This window comes from Metopolophium dirhodum, chromosome 3 (assembly GCF_019925205.1).
Source record: "Metopolophium dirhodum isolate CAU chromosome 3, ASM1992520v1, whole genome shotgun sequence".
Classification (NCBI taxonomy): domain Eukaryota; kingdom Metazoa; phylum Arthropoda; class Insecta; order Hemiptera; family Aphididae; genus Metopolophium; species Metopolophium dirhodum.
This window is the reverse complement of record NC_083562.1, coordinates 11,121,619-11,144,108: the sequence shown is the minus strand read 5'-3', so window position 1 is coordinate 11,144,108 and position 22,490 is coordinate 11,121,619. Positions and strand designations below refer to the sequence as shown.

The window sequence follows — 22,490 nt, the reverse complement described above, 5'->3', positions numbered from 1 at the left end:
TTATTTATGTATTTATTAGTTAAGCAAATCTCTACACCATTTTCGCCTCAAGCGTCCAGCAAGTGGATTACTAGGAATTACGTTGAATGTTTGGATTAAGAGGTTTTTTGTTGGCATGTTCATGTGAGTGCCAAATGCCAAGGATCCTAAAAAAAAAAATTTACTACATTATTAAAAAATATGATTGTATTAATTGTCTTTAAAACTATTAATTATAGAATACTGCTTTAAAACTATATAGATTGACCATGATGTCTGTAATCAGGTAGGTAATATAATCATATTTATAAAATAATTTCAGCACTATTAAAATTATTATTTAATAATTAATTTTGGATTAGGCACATCAATATTATTTCATTGTATATTGTAATATAACTTTGAAGTAATAATATTAACGATTCCAATATTTCTGCCTAATAAATAGTTTAATTATTATATTTTGGTATCTCGTTCTGGAATATTCAAAACAATAAAATCAGGTATTATACCAACGGCAAATATTTATCAGCAAATTAAAGGAACCTGCTGCAATATATATAATTATGCGTTTAGCCTTTAGCGTCATATTGTTGTTCCATAGCAACTAACACATAGTAGGCCGCATACCTACTCTATAAGAATCAATAGTCAAACAAACATCCATACTACCGTATTGTACAACGGTCGTTGTTTTCATTGTAGTCATAGGATATTTTGTGAAGTTATTCTACACTTAGGCATGTACATCCTTACATAATTTTACATAGTACCTATATAATTACTTGCATCTATAAACGATTCGTGTATAGACCATGGAAGAGTTTGCAGACACCAAAGAAGACGAAAACAAGAAAATTGTTCACACCTATCCATTAGTGCAAGTGAGTGTATCCACACTTGATGTTATACATAATATATACCTAATTCCTACAGCAGTGGGGCCCAGTGGCGTAACCAGGACTTTTATTGTAGGGGGGCTGGGGGGGGGGTCAATTCATACAAATTGTAATTTTAATACATTATCTTTTACGTAATATATTCACTGAACACTGAAAAAATTTATAGTATTTTCCCTACATTTCTGCGACGGTATCCTTCTGAACTGACAGTTAGACCCTAGCCTGTCGATGACACTGACCTACAGGTATTAGGTATATTGTATATAGTATACCTACATACAACATACAGAAATAAAGTAATGCATGCTTATGTTAAAAAATTCGTTCGTGCAAACTCTGTATGCATTGGTGAAAAGTTCCTATTTTTAGTAGGCGCCTACTAAGTACCTACTTATATTATTAAAATACTTTTGTTTAAATTGATTATTGAACACTTACAAAAATATTATTATTTTTAAGTTATCAACTAAAAAATTTGAAATATATACATACCTAAATAGACATTTTTCGTATTTGCTAAAAATATCATTGAATACTTACTGGGTAAATTAAGCTAATATTTTTTTTTAATACCAAACATAATATATAAAATAAATACAATGCCTTAAAAGTTTAAAAATTCAAAAATCTACCTACCTACTTAACTTTTTTTTAAAATTCATGTTTATAATATCTAAATGTTGTATATTATCAGGCGTGCGATATGTCAGAAGAAATGAAAGCTGAAACGGTTGAAGTTATAATTACAGCATGCGAAAAATTTGGAACAGATTATTTCGTAAGATTAATCAATTTATGTTAATTTATTCATAAGAATTCGTACCGTACCTACACATTTCTAGTCTAACGTTTCAAACTTAGACACCTTGGTGGCTATTGGTACTAAATATCCCATGGGTAGCGATTTATATATTAGTATACATCCCATCTAAAAAAAAATTATTTATGCATGATTATAGATACCTAGGTATTGTGGCACATTTTTGGGATTCGGAATTTACACAAATATTGTACAAAAATGCGGCAATTCCATTTTATATTTTTTCAATATTACAATAATATGTAGGTAGCTGCAGTTCTATTTTCCATGATAAAATATACTAATCATTATTTTTATTTAAAACATACTAACCATATGGCATATACGATTACCAAATGTAAAAATTTACTTCGTTATTATAATTAATTATGAACTATTGAATTTTTTCCAATGACCAAATATAAAAATAAAATAGTGGTTCGTTATTTTATTTTATTTACTATAGTTTTCACCATACACTATAGTTAGGTAGGAAGTAGGAACTGATATTTAAATATAACTCTACTATTTTGTTATCTATAGGTAATGGTAGTTTTATGCAATGGTGCCTTATACCTATTATTCGTCCCAAACGTTTGTAATACACATTTTTGGTTAGATACCTAATTTCAGAACAATTTAATATAGTATAATAAGATATAAGTTCTGCATTGCAGTTTCTCTAGATTAATAGTTGCGGTTGAGTTTGAGGGGTTGAGTATTCAAAATGAATTATGAAATTCAAATTTGTCAATTGTCATTTGTCATTACAGTATAATACAGAGTTTAAAAATTAAACAATATTTAAATAAATTGATCAAATAATAATTAAGGGGGGGGGAGCCCTTATCAGCTATACGAGTACATCGCCGCTACATTAACAATATTATGTTAGGGTTGACGGTATTGAAAATAATTTTCGGTATTACGGTATTGATTTCAATACCGGTTTGAAACGGTATACCGAAAAACCGAAATGTTTCGGTATACCTAAATACCGAATGAACGGTTTTAGTGCTGTTTTCTATTATCAATGGCAATATTATATATTATAGTATATCGATGGCTAAAGAGGCCAAAAGTTGTATGTCCCAAACATTAAATTTTACAGGAGAGCAGTTTTAAGATTTTAAATTATTCTACACCAAAACATTTGTGTTGTAGATTTTTGTTTTTCAGTGTTGCAACTGGAACTTTATTTGTAAAATATTCTGTAGATTACATAAATTATTACTTTTAGGTCTTAAAATTTTTTTTCAACGTAATTATAATGTTTCTTTTAAATTTAAATGGGACTTGTTATGAATGGCAATTATAATATATTTTTAACGTGGACATATAAGGTTTTGATGGACATATTAAAAGTTCTTAATTTAATATAAACTCTAATTTGTTTATTATATAAATAGTTAAAATGAACGTACGATTAATTTTTTTGATATAAAAAATTCAATGTTTATATAATTGCAGTAAAAAAGTAAAAAATATAAAAAATATTGCAATTTTTTATTGAAAGTAAAAAATAATTAAGTAGCATTTTTCATCAAATTTTTAGTCAAATAAAACCCGTGTTTAATGATATTTTATGCTAATTGAAGATATCATATTATTTAGTGTAATTTAAAATTAAAAATTTTTATTATTTAAAATAATACATCCGGACATATTCATTTTTTATAAATAGATAAATAAATTCAATATTGTCTAAAACATTACACGTCCAAAATTGAATGTACCTATTGTTTTTAACAAAAGTAACAAGTCCGGACTTGTTATATTTGTAAGCTTGATATTTAGATCATGTTAAAATATTTATTGTATGTCTCATTAAATTATGACTTGTTATATGTGTGCACTAAAATAACCTATCTTGCACTAAAAACACAAAAATTAAAGTATTAATAAAACATGTTTTAATTATGATATTGACTTGTAATGTTTTACCGAATCAAAAAGACGACCCAGATAAACCCTATGGACTAATAAAACGACTTTGAGAAAAATTGGACTTACAAATTTTGGCCTCTTAGCCATCGATATAATAAAGTAAAAATATCGATACTAGTTAAGGCCATTAAGGGGATTCGATACCGTGATTTTCTGTTTTTGTCTAACACACGCACGACATAGTATTTTAGACGTGTTTTTTGCCAAACATTCCAATTGATCTATTGAAGCAATACGAATTCTGAAAACAGATTTGAATTCCTCGTCAAGTCTACTTGAATTCGACTTTGCCACATTTTTGATATTATCCCCCAAATTCCAGAAAACGTCATATTAAAAAAGAGTATTGGTATACCGTATTTCCTGTATTTCGGTATACCGTACCATATCGGTATTTAGCTATACCGAAAATACCGTCAGCCCTATATTATGTCAATATAATAATGACGCGACGTACCTATAACTTTACAGGCGGCGGCCAAGACGGTCAAACAAATGCTCGATAAAAAATACGGTCCTCAGTGGAACGCGGTGGTCGGAGAAGCGTTCGGCATACAAATAACGCACCAGACCAATACGTTGATGTATATGTTTTTCGGCGGCAATCTCGGCATTTGTGCCTGGAAAATCTAACCGCATCAACGAGACAAATAGTTGTTTCAAAAAACAATAGAATATTAATTAATTATTATACAACAATAATATCGTGTAATATATTATAGTACCTCTTACATATCAATTATATTGGTTCTGTTACAATATCAAATGGTTTTGGAAAAATGTATCGATCGGCAATCGCAGGTGATGCTAAAGTGTAAAATTTATTTAAATCTTGTACTTGAGTGGGCCTATAATATAGGTACCTACTGTACTTTGTTTTATTAAAATTAATTCATAATTCTTAAAATGTTTATTTTTTATTTTATTCAGGAAGGCTATATCTATCCTACACATGACCACATAGTCAATAGCATAGTAGTGCCTACTTCTTACACTAAATACAGATAAACACGGACAATAGCCAAAAGGTCTATTAGCAGCATGTCTTTTAGAATATTATCATTTATCACCATAAACAGTTACAACTAATAATATAAAAGATAACCTAGTTACCTATACCTAGAAAATTTAACAATATTTTAAGAAAAATTACACAAATATTTTAATACATTTTTAACTTTTTAAAAAACTACTCTAATCAGTGAATCTTTTATATTATATTACTTATATCATAGAATATATATATATATATATTTTTTTTAGGAATAAAAAATTCTGTTTGATTATGAGGAAAAAATATAAAAATTTTAATTTTCAATCACAAATAAATAATTTACATAAAAGTATGATTTTTAAACCCTGATCACTTCATTATCAGAAGTAAAAAATTGTCAATAACTATTCAATGAGTCACTATTGAAATATGGAAATCTGTTTTAATAACTTTATTTAGCTGCTCTATAGACTTACACTTTATTTTTAATATATTTTTTCAATTAGGTACGAAATAGTAGTAATAAAAACAAAAAACAAACTTAACATCAACAAATAACTGTAAATATTATATTAATAAAATTAATTTATCAACATTTATCTACATTCTACAACACATCATATTTGAAATGTATAATTCAACGTATTTAACTTATAAAATCATGAAGGATTATAAATATCACTCAATCAACCTAAAGATGTTTATTAGAGAGTTACATAATATTGATAATAATACCTAATAATATGATAAGTAGTTAAGGTAACTTAAAATTACAAATAATTAAAAGTATTTAATAATTATTAATTGTAATAAAAATAAATACATTTATATGATGGAAAATAACTAATTACCAAAATTTTAGCTACATTAAATAATGTGTAAAAATATAAACAACATTACTTTTATTTAAAAAATTAAAGGTAAGTAACATTTTCAAAATAAATTCGATAAAAACTTGCAAAGTATTAGATCACCTTTAAAATTGCAATTATTATTGGGGTACTTTTGTTTATAAAATTAATACATAATAATATGTAGTTATTAAATTCTAACCAATGCACAATCAATGCATATCAATGTTTAAGTTAAATATTAAATTATATTTAACACAAGCAATGCAACATTAGTTTAAAAATGTATGGTTCATCAATCAAAAAATATTATGTTAAAAAAAGAAAATTACAAAATCCTCATATTTTCGTATACATAAGATACAAAATATTTAATAGATAATATATATCTGTAATTCAGTATAACAATAGTATATCAATGTATTATTAATGTCATAAAATAGGTTAATAACAAATGTGATATATTTCTTAATGTAAAACCATACACTTTCAAAATTAAAATGTATTATTATTACAATATAATGATAATTTAAACATTATTTTTATGTTTATAATAAAAACTTAACCTAACAAAATAAAGGTATGTACTATATAATAGCAGTTCTCAAACATAGGGTCGCTACCTAATTTTGGGTCAAGAATAATTTAGAATGGGTTGATCAAAAAAGGTAAGTTATAAAAAATGTTATTTATATAGGTAAAACTAGTAGAAAAAAAATAATAAATGAAGAATAAGTTTCTTTTAGTTGTGGTAATTGAAAAAATTAAGATGGTGGGTAACTATTGAGCATTATTTTCAAAAAGGATTGAAAGTTAGGTAAATATCTCGGGTTGCCAATACACAAAGGTTGAAAACCACTGCTATATACTGTTATTTTTTTTTTATTAAGAGCATACATATAGTAAAAATTGTGTGTATTACTTATTAACTATATTAACTATTTTAGGAATTTTTCATTGCATAGCAATTTCGTCGTTGCATTAAATCCACAGAGCAGAAATGAATTTGATTGTAATTTGATTTTGCTGCATTGCTTTAGATAAATGTTTACAATTGAAATAATTTTCTGTCAAAAAAACTAATGGTTTTATACAAAGTTACAGAGATAAAATAAATTTTAAGTACCTATATGAATTTTTGATGTTAAGTAGCAATGGATTTAAATACTTACATACAAAATAATTTAATTAAAAATAATTACTATGAAAGTGGGTAAGTTGTTTTTTAATAATTTATTTATTAAACGTTTGTCATTACAAATTTGACATTACATGTATAGCGAAGAATTATTTAATCTAGATTGATATGATAATATCGAACTATAGAAGCAAAAATATCTTATTAAATTATGTATAATATGTGTAATTAGATAGATTATTTTATTTTGGCACTTAGCTAAAATCAAAAAAAAATATCAGTACAACTGATAAAGTCTCTTCGTTATATTATAGAGCATGGACAATTGGAATGTACCAGTTTTGATGAAGATTTAGGTATTTGCAAAATATCATACATTAATGGACATTTGTGTACAAACTATCACTATAATATCATGATGTATTTAATTGTTTTCTGGTGAATCCCATTTTAAATGTACTTGAGGTGTTAAATTAACAATTTCCACATGTACAGCTTGGCACTTTTCTAGTTTTGGAGGAATAGGGCATAGGCGATAATGTACTGTATCGCCGGGTAACGGAACAAATTCTCCTTCAATACTAAAAAAACAGCATGCCATTAGTCACAAGCCTAAGTAAATATTATCACCAGAACCACATGTCTTACTCTGATATATGTACAAACGTGTCTGGATCACCATTATCTGGAGTGATAAAGCCGTGTCCTTTAGATTTGCAAAAGTATTTGACCTTTCCAGATATCTGTGGATTCTTGAGAGCTAGAGCGGACCTACACACAACAATGGAAATCGAAAATTAATGGTAAATAATAACAATTGCATTGGAACCAAGATGATTAAAACATTGTTTAAATGCATTGACAAATGACAACACGTCATAACGAGTGCATTTCATCAGCCGAACGATCAGCGATACAAGGTCCACAATATCACCTTTATACATTGATGTCAAAGGCAATGTTATGTTATGATATTAATTGTAATTTTGCTCACGTTGAATCGGTCCTCGTCCGTCTCGTCACTATCGGGCTCGGGGCGAGCATTCCAATCTTGGTCGGCGAAAGGTGACTGGCGAACTTCAACGCTTCCTGTTCACAGCCGTTGGAGAACGATTCGCTCATGGTGCTCAGGCCTCGTCGTAGTCCGTAGAAAATTGGACGCGATGTACCGGTGTATGGTTTCCACGATAGCTGATAGCACTACGTTGAGACGACAAACAATAATTAATGATTAGTATTACTATTATGTAGTGCGAGGAATAACGACGAAACTAGTCTGAAAATTAAAACTTTCCAGTCGTCGATCGTCGTGCAACAATCGTTGTAAGTTATAAAGTCGTAACTTGTAAGCGTTTCGTTTACCTGATGATAAACACTTAACGTGGTGTGGTGTGTGTATATAGTAATAATTAATAATAATAATAATATTGTTGTACTAACGCTATTACGTGCTATTACAATTATTATTATTATTATTTTTTTTTTATTGATAAGTAAAAATCCAGTCTCGCGTTTCAGTAATGCCAACGTAAGCAACAGCGAAAATAATAAAAAAAAAGGCCAAATAATATTATTGTGTTAACGACATAAGTAATAACGTCTATAATAGCATAATAACAGTAACTTACAAGTATGAAGTAGTTATCTCCTATATCGTGAGATCGTTAAAAAAAATACCTATTATAGGTAGGCTATAATATTTCTATTATGTTATCCGATAGGTACGTATAACATTAATCGCTATTTTTTTTACAAAAAAATGTAAACATTCGATTTGAATAGGTATTGCAAACTACAATATTGTAATTATTTATAGTAAATATCTGTTTAGTACCTATATAAACGTCCTGTTGGTATTAAGTATAATATTAATTGCGTTTTGCGATGTGCCGGAATTGTTGTTAATATATTCTAATACGCTCTACGCATACTCCATGCGACATGCGCACATGCACGTATTAGTGTTTATGTAGTAGGTAGGTATTATGACGTATTGACGTGTATAATAGTGTAAATTAAAATATATATAATATATTATATTAGATAATGAATCCTGAGCGAAACTCGTATTGATTTTATAATGATACTTGTTTTATAATTATAGGTACTATTTGTGTGCCCAGCGGTGGTATATCGTATATGATGCGGGGTCCAGGGGTCCATGGAAAAATATGTAGGTATTACGTGGTTCTAACAGCTAATTTTTAACTACAAAACAATTTGCAAATCTTCATGATAATATGGTAGATTTTTTGTCAAAATTTGAACTTCAAACGTTTATAAAAATTAATTATGCGTACGTATTATTCGATATTTTTAAACTGCTGTAAGAAAAAAATGTCTGGGATCTTGTATTAATTATATGCAATCTTTTTGGCCAATCATAAATAACATTTTTTTTTTATCAATATTTATAATAGACTAAGACTATAGTAAAAAACGTGTAAAGTAGGTAGGTAACTGCAGATCTGCTGCACGCCTGCACAGTGACTAGTAAGACTGTAAGTTGAGTCGATTGTAACTCGTCATATGAGTATATTAGTATATAGGTCACAATGGATGTATTAATTAATATGAATTCAAAGATCAATCATTGCATGCTAAAAACAATTAAAGCGGAGACGGTCTGTCAGCCTATTATTATATAAATATATTGCGGTTATAATTATTATTATACTATTATACGGTATAGACAATAAATAAGCCATCATAAAAATATAAAACTAATCTAAATGTTATAAAAATAAAAATTTATTTATTTATTTATTTATTAAAAATTTAAAATAAAATAAACCTAATAATATACCTATTTACGTATACGTAAAAGATTCAAATCCCCAGAAAAATATTTTTGAATTACAATAAAATAATTAAAACCGTTTTTATTATTCGTTTAAATGTTGAATTTCGTCTAACTTTTAATTTCAAATGTCTATAAAAAAAGTCAAGTTTATATATTTTTTAGATTTTTTGGATTCAGAACCACTTATGACTTATGAGGAATCCTTGTATTTAAAATTTTAAATGTATATAATATATTATATTATACCTTAGTAAAATAAATCAAAATAATTTTAAAATTGAATACTATCATAAAATATAGGAAATGCTTGGTAAAAATTTTAAGTGCCTGTGTCTGATTATTTGTTTTTGGTTTACAATAAAATGAGAAAATAGTTTAATGATAGAATTCATTATTTTACGCGTAAATATCCAATTTCCTCAAAATGTCAACTTTAGACTTTCATAAATCATATTTGTGGTCTGTGGAGTTACGCTTCACTTTTTTTTAAATTCAAGTATTAAAATGTACGAGGTAAATTGTATTTTCTAGATTTATGATTGAGCAAACATTTTTTTTTGAGAATTAGGTATTGAAAGAAAACCTATAATCGGAATACCTATAATAAATAGCTCAAAAACAGTAAAATTATTTTAGTTCATTAATTTATTTTAAAAACTATTCCATGTTTAGAAAAATTATTATAAATATTTGGTTCGATTATCAAGTGCATATAATATCTAAGGTTGTTGTGCCTTGGTGGTTATTCGTTTTTGAATTACAACGAAATAAGAAAATAGATTTTATCAAAATCTATAGATGCTAAAGTTTAAAATCAAATCATTTTTTTTACTTTTAAAAGCTTCAACAGTCAGAAAAAAATCACATCGTTGTAAAACCAATACTGAATACATTCATCTCTCCTCTCAGGATATAAAATGTTCAGGAAAAAGAACGAATAATTTGTATCAGTGATAGCCGATAGATACAATATATTATATACGCTGCAGTATAATTCAAACCATCGTCCTAGGTCCACCGTGCATGTAATCTGTGTTAAATGTATATACAAGATCAAATCGTACCTGACTGACCGTTACTTCCAAGTTCAATACAGTTCCTCTACTTAAAAATGAATGCTGGTGTCTCACAGGTAGTATCTATTTTATCGCCCCAGCTTTTCAACATTTTTACTGCTGACCAGCCCACTATGGAGAAAACTTCCATGGTGGATTATGCTGGCGGTCTTATCAGCGGTAATCAAAAGGGGAACAATTGAGGCCAAATAAGTATACATATATCGATATCGACAATAAATATAAAAAGGGGCCTCAATTGCCTTTCCCTCCAGGACCGCGGCCTCAAATGTGTTTAACTTAGGCGTAGCCTATCATCCATATCTTAATATCTTTATTATCTATGATTTATATAAATATAAATATAAATCATAGCCAATGACGCAGCCGGCACCCGTGTGAGTTTTTTTTTGTTTTTAATTAACCTGCGGTAACTTATGCCATTGGGTGGTTTTTAACAGTGTGGGGGAGAGTACTGTAGATTTTGTAAGCACGCGTGTTTTAGTTTAGCAGAATTTCTAATTGGGCACCCATAGGTTTCTGCCATGCCCGGTCGGGGGATGACAGCCTCTCTCTCCAGACAGATGTCCTGAGAGAAGAGCTACCCGTGACCGAGATTCGAACCAGCGATGGTGCGCGTCGTAACCGACGCCTTAGTCCGCTCAGCCACTCCCCAAACATTAATTTATTTATTTGTTAATACATATTTAATATTTATTGGTACGCGATTGTATTAAAAATATTAAAAGATCAATTTTTTTGGATTTTTAATCACAAGTATATTATATTATTTTCATATTTTTTACATATAATTTTGTTTTTTAAATATTTCTATTCTACTGGTATTTTTTATTTTTTTTTAATGCATTTATTTTTAAATCAGTATTGATTTGAATTTCCATTAGTATTTGAATAATTTGGAGAATGTGAGGGTGGGAGGTATACAATTGACTATTGAAGTGCATGTGAACGTTTTCAGCTCTGTTCGTTTCGCTAGTTCACTAGCCCATAATTTTGGCCAAAATCAGCATCAGAATCAATATGATTTTTTAATATATAGTCTGGAAAATTCATACTTATATTACAATAAGGAGCTATTAAAATTATTTCAGTAAATTCGTCCGGAACTTCATAAGAGTTTAAATAAGGTAAACCGAAAAAGTGTTTACGCCACCTTCCAATTTCAGAATCATTTTTCGAGTATTCTTTTAATAACACTTTATTTTTTTTCAAACGCCTGAACCAACTTTGCCCTTTATCAATTAACGGGTGTTCAAATTATATCAATATAATATTGATTGCATATATAATATAATATTCGGAATATTCCATATTGTATATGGGCTGTTCAAGACACTTTGTACACTCAAAACTGTACCTATACCATCTGGTTTTCATTGTTCACAATTTTGTGTGCAAATGAGTTTTCGTAAATTTAAAATATATACTAATATGTGCACAAACGAGTCTCCGTCCAATTTTGGGTATTAAATAATTTGAATATAATTATATTATCATTTATCATACTGACAAAAAAAGGACCCGCTAAATCTGGATACAAATTTTTCGTAAGGTAGCGCTTAGCAACCGATGCATAATATTATAATATAAATTACGTTACCAAAGTAACCTCTTTCATACATTTTTTTAAATCATAAATATTTTAAAAACATCTATGGTTCAATTTTTTTTTTGGCGTAGCTGAGAAAATATCAAGGAGATACCTACGTTTTATTTTTCTTAAAATATCAATTCATTAGTTTTTTACTTAAATTTTCAATCAGATATAATTATTTGTAATCGAAATTATTTGTCTGACTTTTGTTCACTTTATGATAAGTTTGGACTTTTAGAGAACTTTTGTTACCGTAATGGTCTAAATTCCTAAGGCCTAAAGATTTTTATCAATAATTATGTACCGATTTATTATATTTAAATGAATAACAACTCAAAGTGTAAAACTTTTAAATACCGGCATTGTATTTTAGTTCTTAAATTTCACACTTTAGTTTAGTGGATGAACCAATGTTTTACAACCTTAATAATTGAATGATCACACGATAAAGGTCGGTGTACATGGATACGGAATTTTTTTGTTTAACGATTTGGGTGGTTAAGTTGAACATATCAATGTATAGGTACAATAGTACTTATTAAAATAATTAAACAATAGATTATTTGTAACTCAAATCACAAGAGGAATAAAATACATATTATAAGCTATTGATGTATAATGTACTTATAAGTGTAACTAGAAGATTAAGACAAAAAGATACGAGAAGATACAATTTTAATTAGTTATATCGAAAATGTATTATGTATACAACTGTTCTAATGTAATATGCAGACTTCATAATAATTATATTAAATAATACTATCTTATCGAGTTCTATAAATTAATTTAAAATGAGTGTACATTGAAGTGAGCCGATTATACATTAATAACTACCTACTGTGATTTTCTTGGCATTGTTGTTTTCTTCAATTTTTTTTTGTTTTAAGTACCTAAGATATCTATTTAAAATTGTTTGGAGTCCCCTTCCCCTGCAAACATTTTTAAATGTATAAATATTTTATATTACTTATTACATGCATTTATTTACAATTAATTGTTAACGACTGCAATTATGCTAATATTCTTCAAGTCTTAATACTATTATATATTAGTGAGTATTTATTTTTTTTATTAATTGTGATATTTTAGTTTAATAACAATATTAAGGATTACAAATAATAGGTATATTATACCTACTAACAATTTACCTACGCCTGAACTGTTGTGAAATTTAATTTTAATGTTTACTATTTTTATTTATAACCAAACATAATATAATTTAATAATTCTTTATAATCCGCATTTTAGTAACCATAATTATTGTTGCCAATTCCATAACTGTAGAAAACAGATATTTTAATAAGACTTAGGTTTTGGTTATTTGAAAATATTTAATTTAGATCTCATGTTATAACTTAGAGTTATCTAATATTTGCTGGGTCTTCACTCTTCAGGACCAATTCGATTAGGTAAACTAAACATATTCTTAAATTTGATTTTTAAAGCATAATATTTTATCATTTTAATACTGATATTTAATGTCAATCTGAATTACGATGCATCGACTAAGTTTGACAAGAATCAACTATTTTTAAATTCAAAATATTGTAATAATTATAGATGCTAAAATATACATTTAAAAATGCACAATATTAATTGTTCTTTTTCAAATGTATTTTTCTATCACTATTTAAAGTAAAATGAAAATTTGGCATTTGATCCGATCTGAAAAATGTTTTCTTCTTTTAAATAAAAAACAAACAAATGAAATCCGACTATTCTACAGGTGTGATAATTTTTCCTGTCAAGTCATTTTCATTGATATAATACACAGTATCAACACCCCCTCCCCTAAAATAGATATCGAGCTGTAGATTAGTGTAAAAGTATTATAATTAAGGTAGTAACTAAAATATAAAATATAATTTTCAAATTTTATTAAGAATTCGGAAAATTGGAAAACTGGCACCGACACCCTAACGGTGCTTCACCAAGTTGCAAAAAAACTAAAAAGTAATAATTTTGAAGTTATAATATAGGCTGTACCTATAGGTATAAATTAATTTAAAGTAATTAAATAATAATAAAACAGTAATTCTATAGTATAATTAATGTGCTATTATTAATTGTTATTATTACGCAGAATTATGTTATCAATATATAAGCTAGAAATGCCATAGACTTTTTAGAGAAATGTGGAAATATGATTCTGACAGACGATTAGGATATTATAAAAACTAAAAGCTTTACAGAAAATGTTCAGATGGTGTGTTGGTACTTCGCTAAATCCAAGTGGGTTAAAAGCCTAATAAGTGATGATGTCATTTAATTATACGCACAAAATATTAAAATAATAACAACTAAGTATTCTTTTATATAATGTTAAAAATAATTAATAATTATAATTAAAATTGTATGTTAATAACCTGACATCATTGAACAACCCAACTCCTGTATTGCATACTTTGTTTTTGTCAATTTATAAGAGATGTTAGAAATGGTTTTCATGAATACATTCCAAGAACAAATTAGTATATTATTCTGGGTACTTAGGCACTGGCTACATAATTTTCTCAATTTTTCCTACAATTACCCCAAAATAACAACTCGATTGTGCACCAATTACCTACATTTGTATATACTTACTTCATAATATACATTATAAAATTTATTTACATTATCATATTATATACGATTTACAAGTTATAAAATATGTCGTATCCATATACTATTATATAACTTCGTAAATTATGATTTTACAATCAGCGAGGGATGTTATTTATTTATTCTAATATTTCTTACAGATCATCATAATGTAGACATTACAATTTCAATCATTTATATGCAATTTAGTAGATAGCATACTATATTATTATTAATTATAACACAAATTATTTTAACATTTTAAACATTTTAATAACTGAGAAACTAATCGTTCACATTTTGAATTAGGTACCTAGGTACATCAAAAAGTATAAAAAAAAAATTTTAAAATAACCCCTTCCAGTAGTATACGCTACTCGTTATTTTTTATCTACAAGGAAATTTTATGAATTCTAAACAGGTATGTTTTTGTTAATAAGTAACCACGGCAACGAACAAACTGTATGCAATTAGGCATCGCTTGTTAGGAATACAAATTTTTTTTTATACCAAAAGTGTAGAAACATATTTATGTTAAAATTATCGACTAAATAATAATTTACAGTAAAAAAAGGTGGGGTTCTCATTTGAGAAACAGAAATTTGTGTCACCACGAGTCACTCATTAAGTACCTAAGCAGTACACAAAATCTCAATAATTTGAAAATATTGTCTTTAAATATAGATACCTGTTTAAAAATTTTAAAAATCAAAATTTGAAGAAATTAAAGGAAATCAAAAAACGAGGATCAGCATGCTTGGTGAAAGTACGCCCTTTAATCTGTACAGTAGTTTAATTAGATAATGGAACGTCTTGGTTTTTTATGTTTTTTATCATCAGCTGTCACCAGTGTCAGTATATCACCATATATAAACATATTTTTTTAAATCATATTATGTTAATCTCCTGCTTAAAATATACTTAATGACGATTAATAACTTCTTATAATTTAATTCTCACTAGTCTTTACACACTCGTTTAGAATAGGTATACTATTAATTGATTTATCCAGAGAGTCAATGTTTGTCAGTAATGTAATAATGTAATGCCATGGATAATAAAAACATGGACAGGCCATGCCATATGTTAAATGCATTTGAGGCCGCGGCCACGGAGGGGAAGGTATTTGAGGCCCTTTTATATTGATATTCGATTTAAATATAGTTATTTGGTCTAAATTGAAGCCCTTAATTACCGCTGATACAACCGTTATGTGCTATCCATAATCCAAATATTTATTATCTATGTGGAATGTTAAATCATGAAATTTTAAAGAATTTTATACGTGTAAATAGGTATTGTTTAAATAATGTATTACACTATTACCTTTTGTAACGTATTTTAGTCGTTCTAATTGAAATCTGTACAGAAATATTGGAAAGTCAAAAAAATGTTGATCCAGTAATTATTTTTTTTAGTTTTTAGGTAATATGTAAAAATAATATTGTATAATATAGATTCATTCACGTCGGTAGCTCAACGAACTTGTACATGTAACCATGTAACTATGTAAGGTATATAGAGTTGTACAGTGTACTTAATGTCTTTATACCTACTATCTACAATCTATTGGTTATAAATTTAAACTTAATCTGTTAATTTAAAATTGCCGTTTGGCGTTTATATATTATAAATAAATAAATAAATAAATAAATTGTAGTATTACGATTTTTACTAAACAAATGCATTATTATGTATCTACTTATGTAAATATTTCATATATTAGTATTTTCTAAGTTAATAGAAAAATATTATTTATATTATTATTAAATATTATTTTTAGTATTTCACAGATAAAAATAAAACAGACCGATAACAAATTCTGTGAACATTTTACATTCCACCATTCCGGTCATTCCAGATGTTACAATATCTTTGTGTATAATATGTACTTATGGCCAAAAACATAGGTCAATCTATATGCGGCAATAGTAGAATTATTATACATTGGTTAATATGGTTTAGTTGTTTTACAACATAAAACGGACACGGTTGTGTCGAAACGTGTGATATACTTTATTTCTTCAAGACGTGTATCGTGAATTTGTGTAGTGTATAATTATATGCAATAGTGAATAGTATTTAATGCAAGATCACGGTGAAATGAAATACCTATATTATTATATTAATAATGACATTTATTTTGTAGTAATATTTGCAAGTTTTAATATTTATTTTACAAGGTATTATAATTTGTGACGTATTTTAGGTGCTGTCGTGCTGAAAGTATTTGCGACATTGGAAATTAAAAATGGGTATGTATGACATTTTAATGCACCTACTATACCTAATATATTTTGTAATACTAGTATATATTTTAAAGAATTATAATTATTATTTTATCATTATTAATAAACGATAAAATATTACTTACATTTGTGTACCTATGTTTTAGCCTTTTATATACCTACTATTAATAATAGCAAAAACATTTAAAACACTAAATTGTTGTCTTATTTACACACGCATGTTATTCATAGGTAGACAGAGGTGTACTTAAGTGTCAGTGTACATTTTCGTATGAAGTAGGTACGATAATCGTATTTACTTAGCAATGTTTTTTGGTTAACGTCAAGTTCTCGCAATCTCTCGTCTCGTATAATCAGTTTAATCATTAAACATTTTCATAATATTATATTTCAGTGTAAACTATATTTTTTATATAACATAGTTCTAGACAGAAATGTCTAGTTCTAAAACAGATAAATTATCATTATACCAAATACGAATCGCGTTTTAAAACTATAATTCAATTAATGTATAGGTATACAATAATAAGCTTGAAAAGTTTCGTGCAATTTTATTTTAATTTCGATTACAATAAATGGTTTAAACTATGTAGTAGATATACCTAACTGGCATCTCTAGGTATAGCTTAAATTTTACGGTGTTGATTTGATATTATATAGAATACAATTCTAGATTATCCACACTAGGTAGCAGGTAGCAACAAAAAAATTATTATTATGGTCACTGCATAACTACTACCCCGGAACATCTTCATTTGTTTTCTATTGGTAAATAATTAATCCTATAGATCGTGATTCATTCATGCCTTTTGTCCAATATTGTTTTGGCGAGATAATGAGATGATTTTCAGCAGAAGAATAATTTGTTTCTTTATTTATTCCATTTCCATTATTAGCTGTTAATTCGTTGTGTTGTTCGTGTGGTGGGTAGCCATCATTGCCGGTCTGACTGTTACTTTACGAATAGGTATGTCAAAAATAAATGAAAATGCCTCTATATTTTATTACACATTTGAATTTTAACTGCCAAGTGCACAGTCGCGTATCTTGGAACATTTTTATATAACTGGTGACGATTTGGTGGTATAGTTTAAACACACATAAAAATAAACTGTTTAAGTGTTAACTGGTGATTATAAATTATTTTCGATAACCACATGTTACGACTATTACGTTTATTTTTATTGCAGTTACAGTGGAAGTAGAAAACGGTAGTAACCAAGAAACTCCTACACCGAACAATAATTATGTTTCAAATATTAAACAGAACGGTCACAGTATAGAACCCATGAATCAGATTCCTGGCTATTTGTCAATTTATGCAATATTTCAGGTATTTTTATGGAATGTTCATTTATTTATTGAAATATGTATTAGTTAAGGATATTAATACAATATTTGAAAAAAATAATTAAATGTAATTATATATCCTTTTTGATTTCAGATAATTGGAATATTCCTTATATTATCTGTCTTTTTATGGCTTCAAATTTATCGGACTGGTTTTGGTTTTAGTGGAACAATTCATATATGCAACTGGCATCCTTTATTAATGACAATCACGTTTATTTATTTATTCGCAAATTGTAAGACTTTATATTACAACATTTAATAAATTCCTAATTATTTATTAGGATTAGAGGTATTATATTTAAACTAGTTAGGTATAACTATATTATATAACTCCATATGATAATGTTATGACTTGTATTAGTATGTTTCAATGTAAACATTTCAATCATTTGAGATTTTGAACGGACAGATGAATGTATTTGTTTTACAATAATGTGTGTTTTTGTCTCCGATGAGTGATGACACCTGATGAACTGAAAAAAATGCTTAAATTTCTAATTTTAAGGGTATTTCTGCAGGTGAGAAAGTTGACTTTATTGGTAGCATGAGAAGTCAAGAGTAAAATTTCACAGCACTTTTATAAATATTCGGTAAAATCTATCAAAAAATAGCGAGAAAACGGTGTATTTTAGACTGTAATTCAAAAAGAAATATTAATAATATAGAGGCTTGATATTTTTATTAAATATTTATTTCAAAATTGTCTATGTATGGTAAAATTTTGAATATATTTTGGCTTTTCTGGAGTTATTGATAGGCGTATACATTTTTAATTATTTAATTTGTTTTATCGATTATTGCTTCTATGTTAAAAAGCTTAAAAACTAAATACTATATTGTTCTTTCATACAATTTTTTAAATACCTAACAATTTTATATACATTTTAGTCTTAATGTTGACTTTAACAAAATTTTAAAATTATTGAAACAAAACTTCTTTCTTGAGGTGTACGTGTTTTTTAATTATAATGTAATTGAACTGTTAAACTTTTAAATATTTAGTCTAATTCTTACCTATTTATACGATGAACTTTTTCTACGGTACCTACGTAGATATTGACTTATAAATTATTAGAAAGTATAAAATGCATATATAATATAATATATTTAGTTATGCGATATTTTGGGCAACAATTAATTCATACTTCCATATTACTAATTGAAAAATCAATCAATAAATTGTCATAATATATTATCCTTAAAATATCTATTATATATTTTTAAAAATAGAGGCTAATACATCGTCTACGCTCAGAATAGGTTTTTGTTCTTTATCAGTGAATTCAAATTTAATAACATTCCCGAAATGGATCACTGATATAGTAACTTAGGTATTTAATGTTAAGGTACACTTGGAAACCTAGAGAAAGTTACCAGAATATTTTGTTAAAATGCTATAAAAACTATTTTACTTATCCTATAATATAGTTATACGCCAACAATTAGTCATATTATTATATCGCACCAATAAAAAAAAATTGTGCCCATGTATTTTTAATATTTTTCAACTGCTATTGTAACATTATATCAGGAGCCTTGCACTAAATTGTCACGCTTTTTTACCCAACAAATACAATTTTATTGATATTTATAGAAAAAAAGGTGGATAAGTGGATGTCGCTCTGCTGTACAGTAGGTTATAAGTGGGTCACTGTAATGGATAGGTTAAATTTGAATTCAATAATATAATATCATTGTATAAGAAAAACGATTCTGAGCGAAAACGGTCAGTCAGCCTATGATATTACTAAGTATATTTGATGATATTATTGTGAATAAAGTAATTTATATATTTACTTATTTACGTGTAACCTTGTTTTAAATTTTCAATCCTTAAGTCCAAAAGTTGAACATTTTATACATTTTTAACTACAAAATAATTATTACATTTTAAATTTGATAAATTTTGTCAAAATTTGAAATTTAAATGCTTATAAAAAAAATTGTGCCTATATATTTTCAATATTTTTCAACTGCTATTGTAACAATATATCAGGAGCCTTGCATTAAATTTTCACGCTTTTCTACACAACAAATAAAATTTTAATGATATTTAAAGAAAAAATAAACTAAAAAAATTGAAAACAGACAATGTCCGTAAACAGCTCAAAAAGTGTCAAATTATTTTCAAAAGTTTATCATGTAAAGAAAATGCTAATATAAACGTTTAGTGAAATTTTCAAGTATCTATAGTCATACGTTTTTTAATTACAACAAAATAAGAAAATCGTTACACGAGAAATCGAGTGAATATCAAATGTTGTAAAAATATGAATTTCAAACGCTCATAAAAATTTAATTTGACTTTCTTGTAGACATTTTTTTTTTGATAAAGGTAGACAAACTTATGGATAATCTTGTATTAAATTTTCAAATCTTAGATTTAAAAAGAAAATTTTTATGAATTCTCAACTCAAAATAATTTGCTAATTTTCGTGATTTTTCCGTATTTTGTCAATATTTGAACTTTAAATGCTTATAAATAAAAACTGTGACTAAGGATTTTTAATATTTTTTTCAAATATCATTGTAAAAATATAGTAGGAGCCTTGTATTAAATTTTTAAGCTTTTTTACCCAACAAATAAAATGTTATCGATATTTGTAGAAAAAAAAATGGAAACTGAAAATGTCCGTAAACAGCTCAAAAAAAAAAATCAAAATATTTTTAAAAATTTTATCGTGTATAGAAAATGCAAATATAAACAACCCGTGAAAATTTCATGTATATACGTTCATTTGTTTTAGAGTTACGCCAAAAACCAAAATCGATTTTCTCAATATTAGATTTTGCATAAAAATTCCCGTTTTTCCTTAGTTTTTCTTTTGTTTCTCACGGCGCTTTTGAAAACTATTGAAAAATTCTAACATTTGACACCCCAAAGTACCAAATAGATTCACTTTCCTAAAAGAAAAGTTACTGTTGAAGAAAATCCAAACACTTTTACTGTCCTAAAAGTTGATGACAGACACAAAAAAAATAAAAAATTTAAAATAAAAAAAAAACACACATCATTGTAAAATCAATAGATTCATCGCTTCGCTCAGAATCTAAAATTCTATTTTATTAAAATAAAATTTTATTAGAATATGTTTTTTTTTAGCTATCCTCCATTTCAGAAATTTTCGAAATACTACAAAACGAAAATTAAAAATGCATCATGCAACAATTCATAGTTGCATAGTCATATTTGGGGTTCTTGGTATATGGACTGGTTTAAATTCAAATTTAATTGCTAATCCACCTATTCCAAAATTTTACAGTTTGCACAGTTGGTTGGGAATTATTACTGTTATAATGTTCCTCTCTCAGGTAAGTTGAATAAAAATTTCTTTCTTTTATTACAAATACTCAAATGTAAATAGATCAAAAGTGCACATAGCACATATTATATTATCAATGAAATATATAAGTACTTAATTTTTTATAAAACATAATTTATTGTGTACTTCTTTTATATATTTTATAGTTTACAAGTGGATTTATATCATTTCTTTACCCTGAAATAGGGATGAAATATAAAAAAGTTATGATGCCGTATCACATAATTTTTGGTATACTGACGTTCGTATTATCTATTATAACTTCAGTTCTGGGATTTAGTGAAAAAATCATATTTGCATTGTATGTATTCACTATCAAAAAACACGCGAAGGTGCTTGTAAATATTGATATAATAGAAAAATGTTTTGTATTATTATAGGAACCACCAGTATGAGCATACGCCGACGGAAGGACTATTTTTAAACTTTGTAGGGATAGTGTTAATTGTTTATGGTGTATTGGTCGTGTACATATTGATCAAACCGGAATATAAAAGATCTTCTAAGCCAGATGACGGAGTGACAAATAATAAGACTTGAACTTAATTTTAATGTTGTGATTTTGTATCTAATTTATTTTCATGAATATACCTACCGAAAAAATGCCTGACAACGAAAATATATATGGATTGTCAATCTTTTGTTTTTGTTTACATAAATGCAGATTAGAGGTGTGATTAGTGGTATGAAATTTAAAAGAAATTATTAATATCACACTGAAAATAATTTCCAAGCGGAGTTCGATAAAGTCTACTCTTACTGATAATTGTTTTAAAATTGTTTCGAAGATTGTTGTGAGGAATGTTTTTACGCTTGGGAAATATCTGAGAAAATTGATTTCCTATGTGGCTATGTATCCTATCCTGAAGCACATAAGGAAAAATTACCGAAAACCGGCC

The 22,490-nt window shown here is 27.0% G+C and overlaps 3 protein-coding genes across 5 annotated transcripts; 2 read left to right on the top strand and 1 right to left on the bottom strand.

The window, feature by feature from the left end:
- Positions 1–118: 118 nt before the first annotated feature.
- On the top strand, positions 119–4,671 carry LOC132941272 (dynein axonemal light chain 4). Its single transcript, XM_061009257.1, has 3 exons — positions 119–863; positions 1,576–1,659; positions 4,099–4,671. Exons 1-3 carry the CDS (start codon positions 795–797, stop codon positions 4,258–4,260), a joined length of 315 nt encoding a protein of 104 aa, XP_060865240.1. The 5' UTR covers positions 119–794; the 3' UTR covers positions 4,261–4,671.
- A 1,553-nt stretch (positions 4,672–6,224) lies between these two features.
- LOC132941751 (cold shock domain-containing protein CG9705) lies at positions 6,225–8,109 on the bottom strand. 2 transcript variants are annotated; one of them, XM_061009907.1, is made up of 4 exons: positions 7,973–8,109; positions 7,605–7,810; positions 7,259–7,381; positions 6,225–7,191 (listed from the first exon to the last, which is right to left on the bottom strand). In XM_061009907.1, the coding sequence occupies exons 2-4, from the start codon at positions 7,730–7,732 to the stop codon at positions 7,035–7,037; spliced, it is 408 nt and encodes a 135-aa protein (XP_060865890.1). In that variant the 5' UTR covers positions 7,733–7,810; positions 7,973–8,109; the 3' UTR covers positions 6,225–7,034. The 2 variants fall into 2 exon arrangements, with proteins under 2 accessions (XP_060865890.1, XP_060865889.1); XM_061009906.1 differs by lacking the exon at positions 7,973–8,109 and having other exon boundaries at positions 7,605–7,966.
- Positions 8,110–13,030: 4,921 nt separating this feature from the next.
- On the top strand, positions 13,031–22,228 carry LOC132941964 (transmembrane ascorbate-dependent reductase CYB561-like). 2 transcript variants are annotated; one of them, XM_061010230.1, is made up of 7 exons: positions 13,031–13,134; positions 16,876–16,921; positions 18,106–18,248; positions 18,360–18,501; positions 21,372–21,580; positions 21,738–21,892; positions 21,972–22,228. In XM_061010230.1, exons 2-7 carry the CDS (start codon positions 16,918–16,920, stop codon positions 22,129–22,131), a joined length of 813 nt encoding a protein of 270 aa, XP_060866213.1. In that variant the 5' UTR covers positions 13,031–13,134; positions 16,876–16,917; the 3' UTR covers positions 22,132–22,228. The 2 variants fall into 2 exon arrangements, with proteins under 2 accessions (XP_060866213.1, XP_060866214.1); XM_061010231.1 differs by lacking the exon at positions 13,031–13,134 and adding an exon at positions 16,634–16,814.
- The last annotated feature ends 262 nt before the right edge of the window (positions 22,229–22,490 follow it).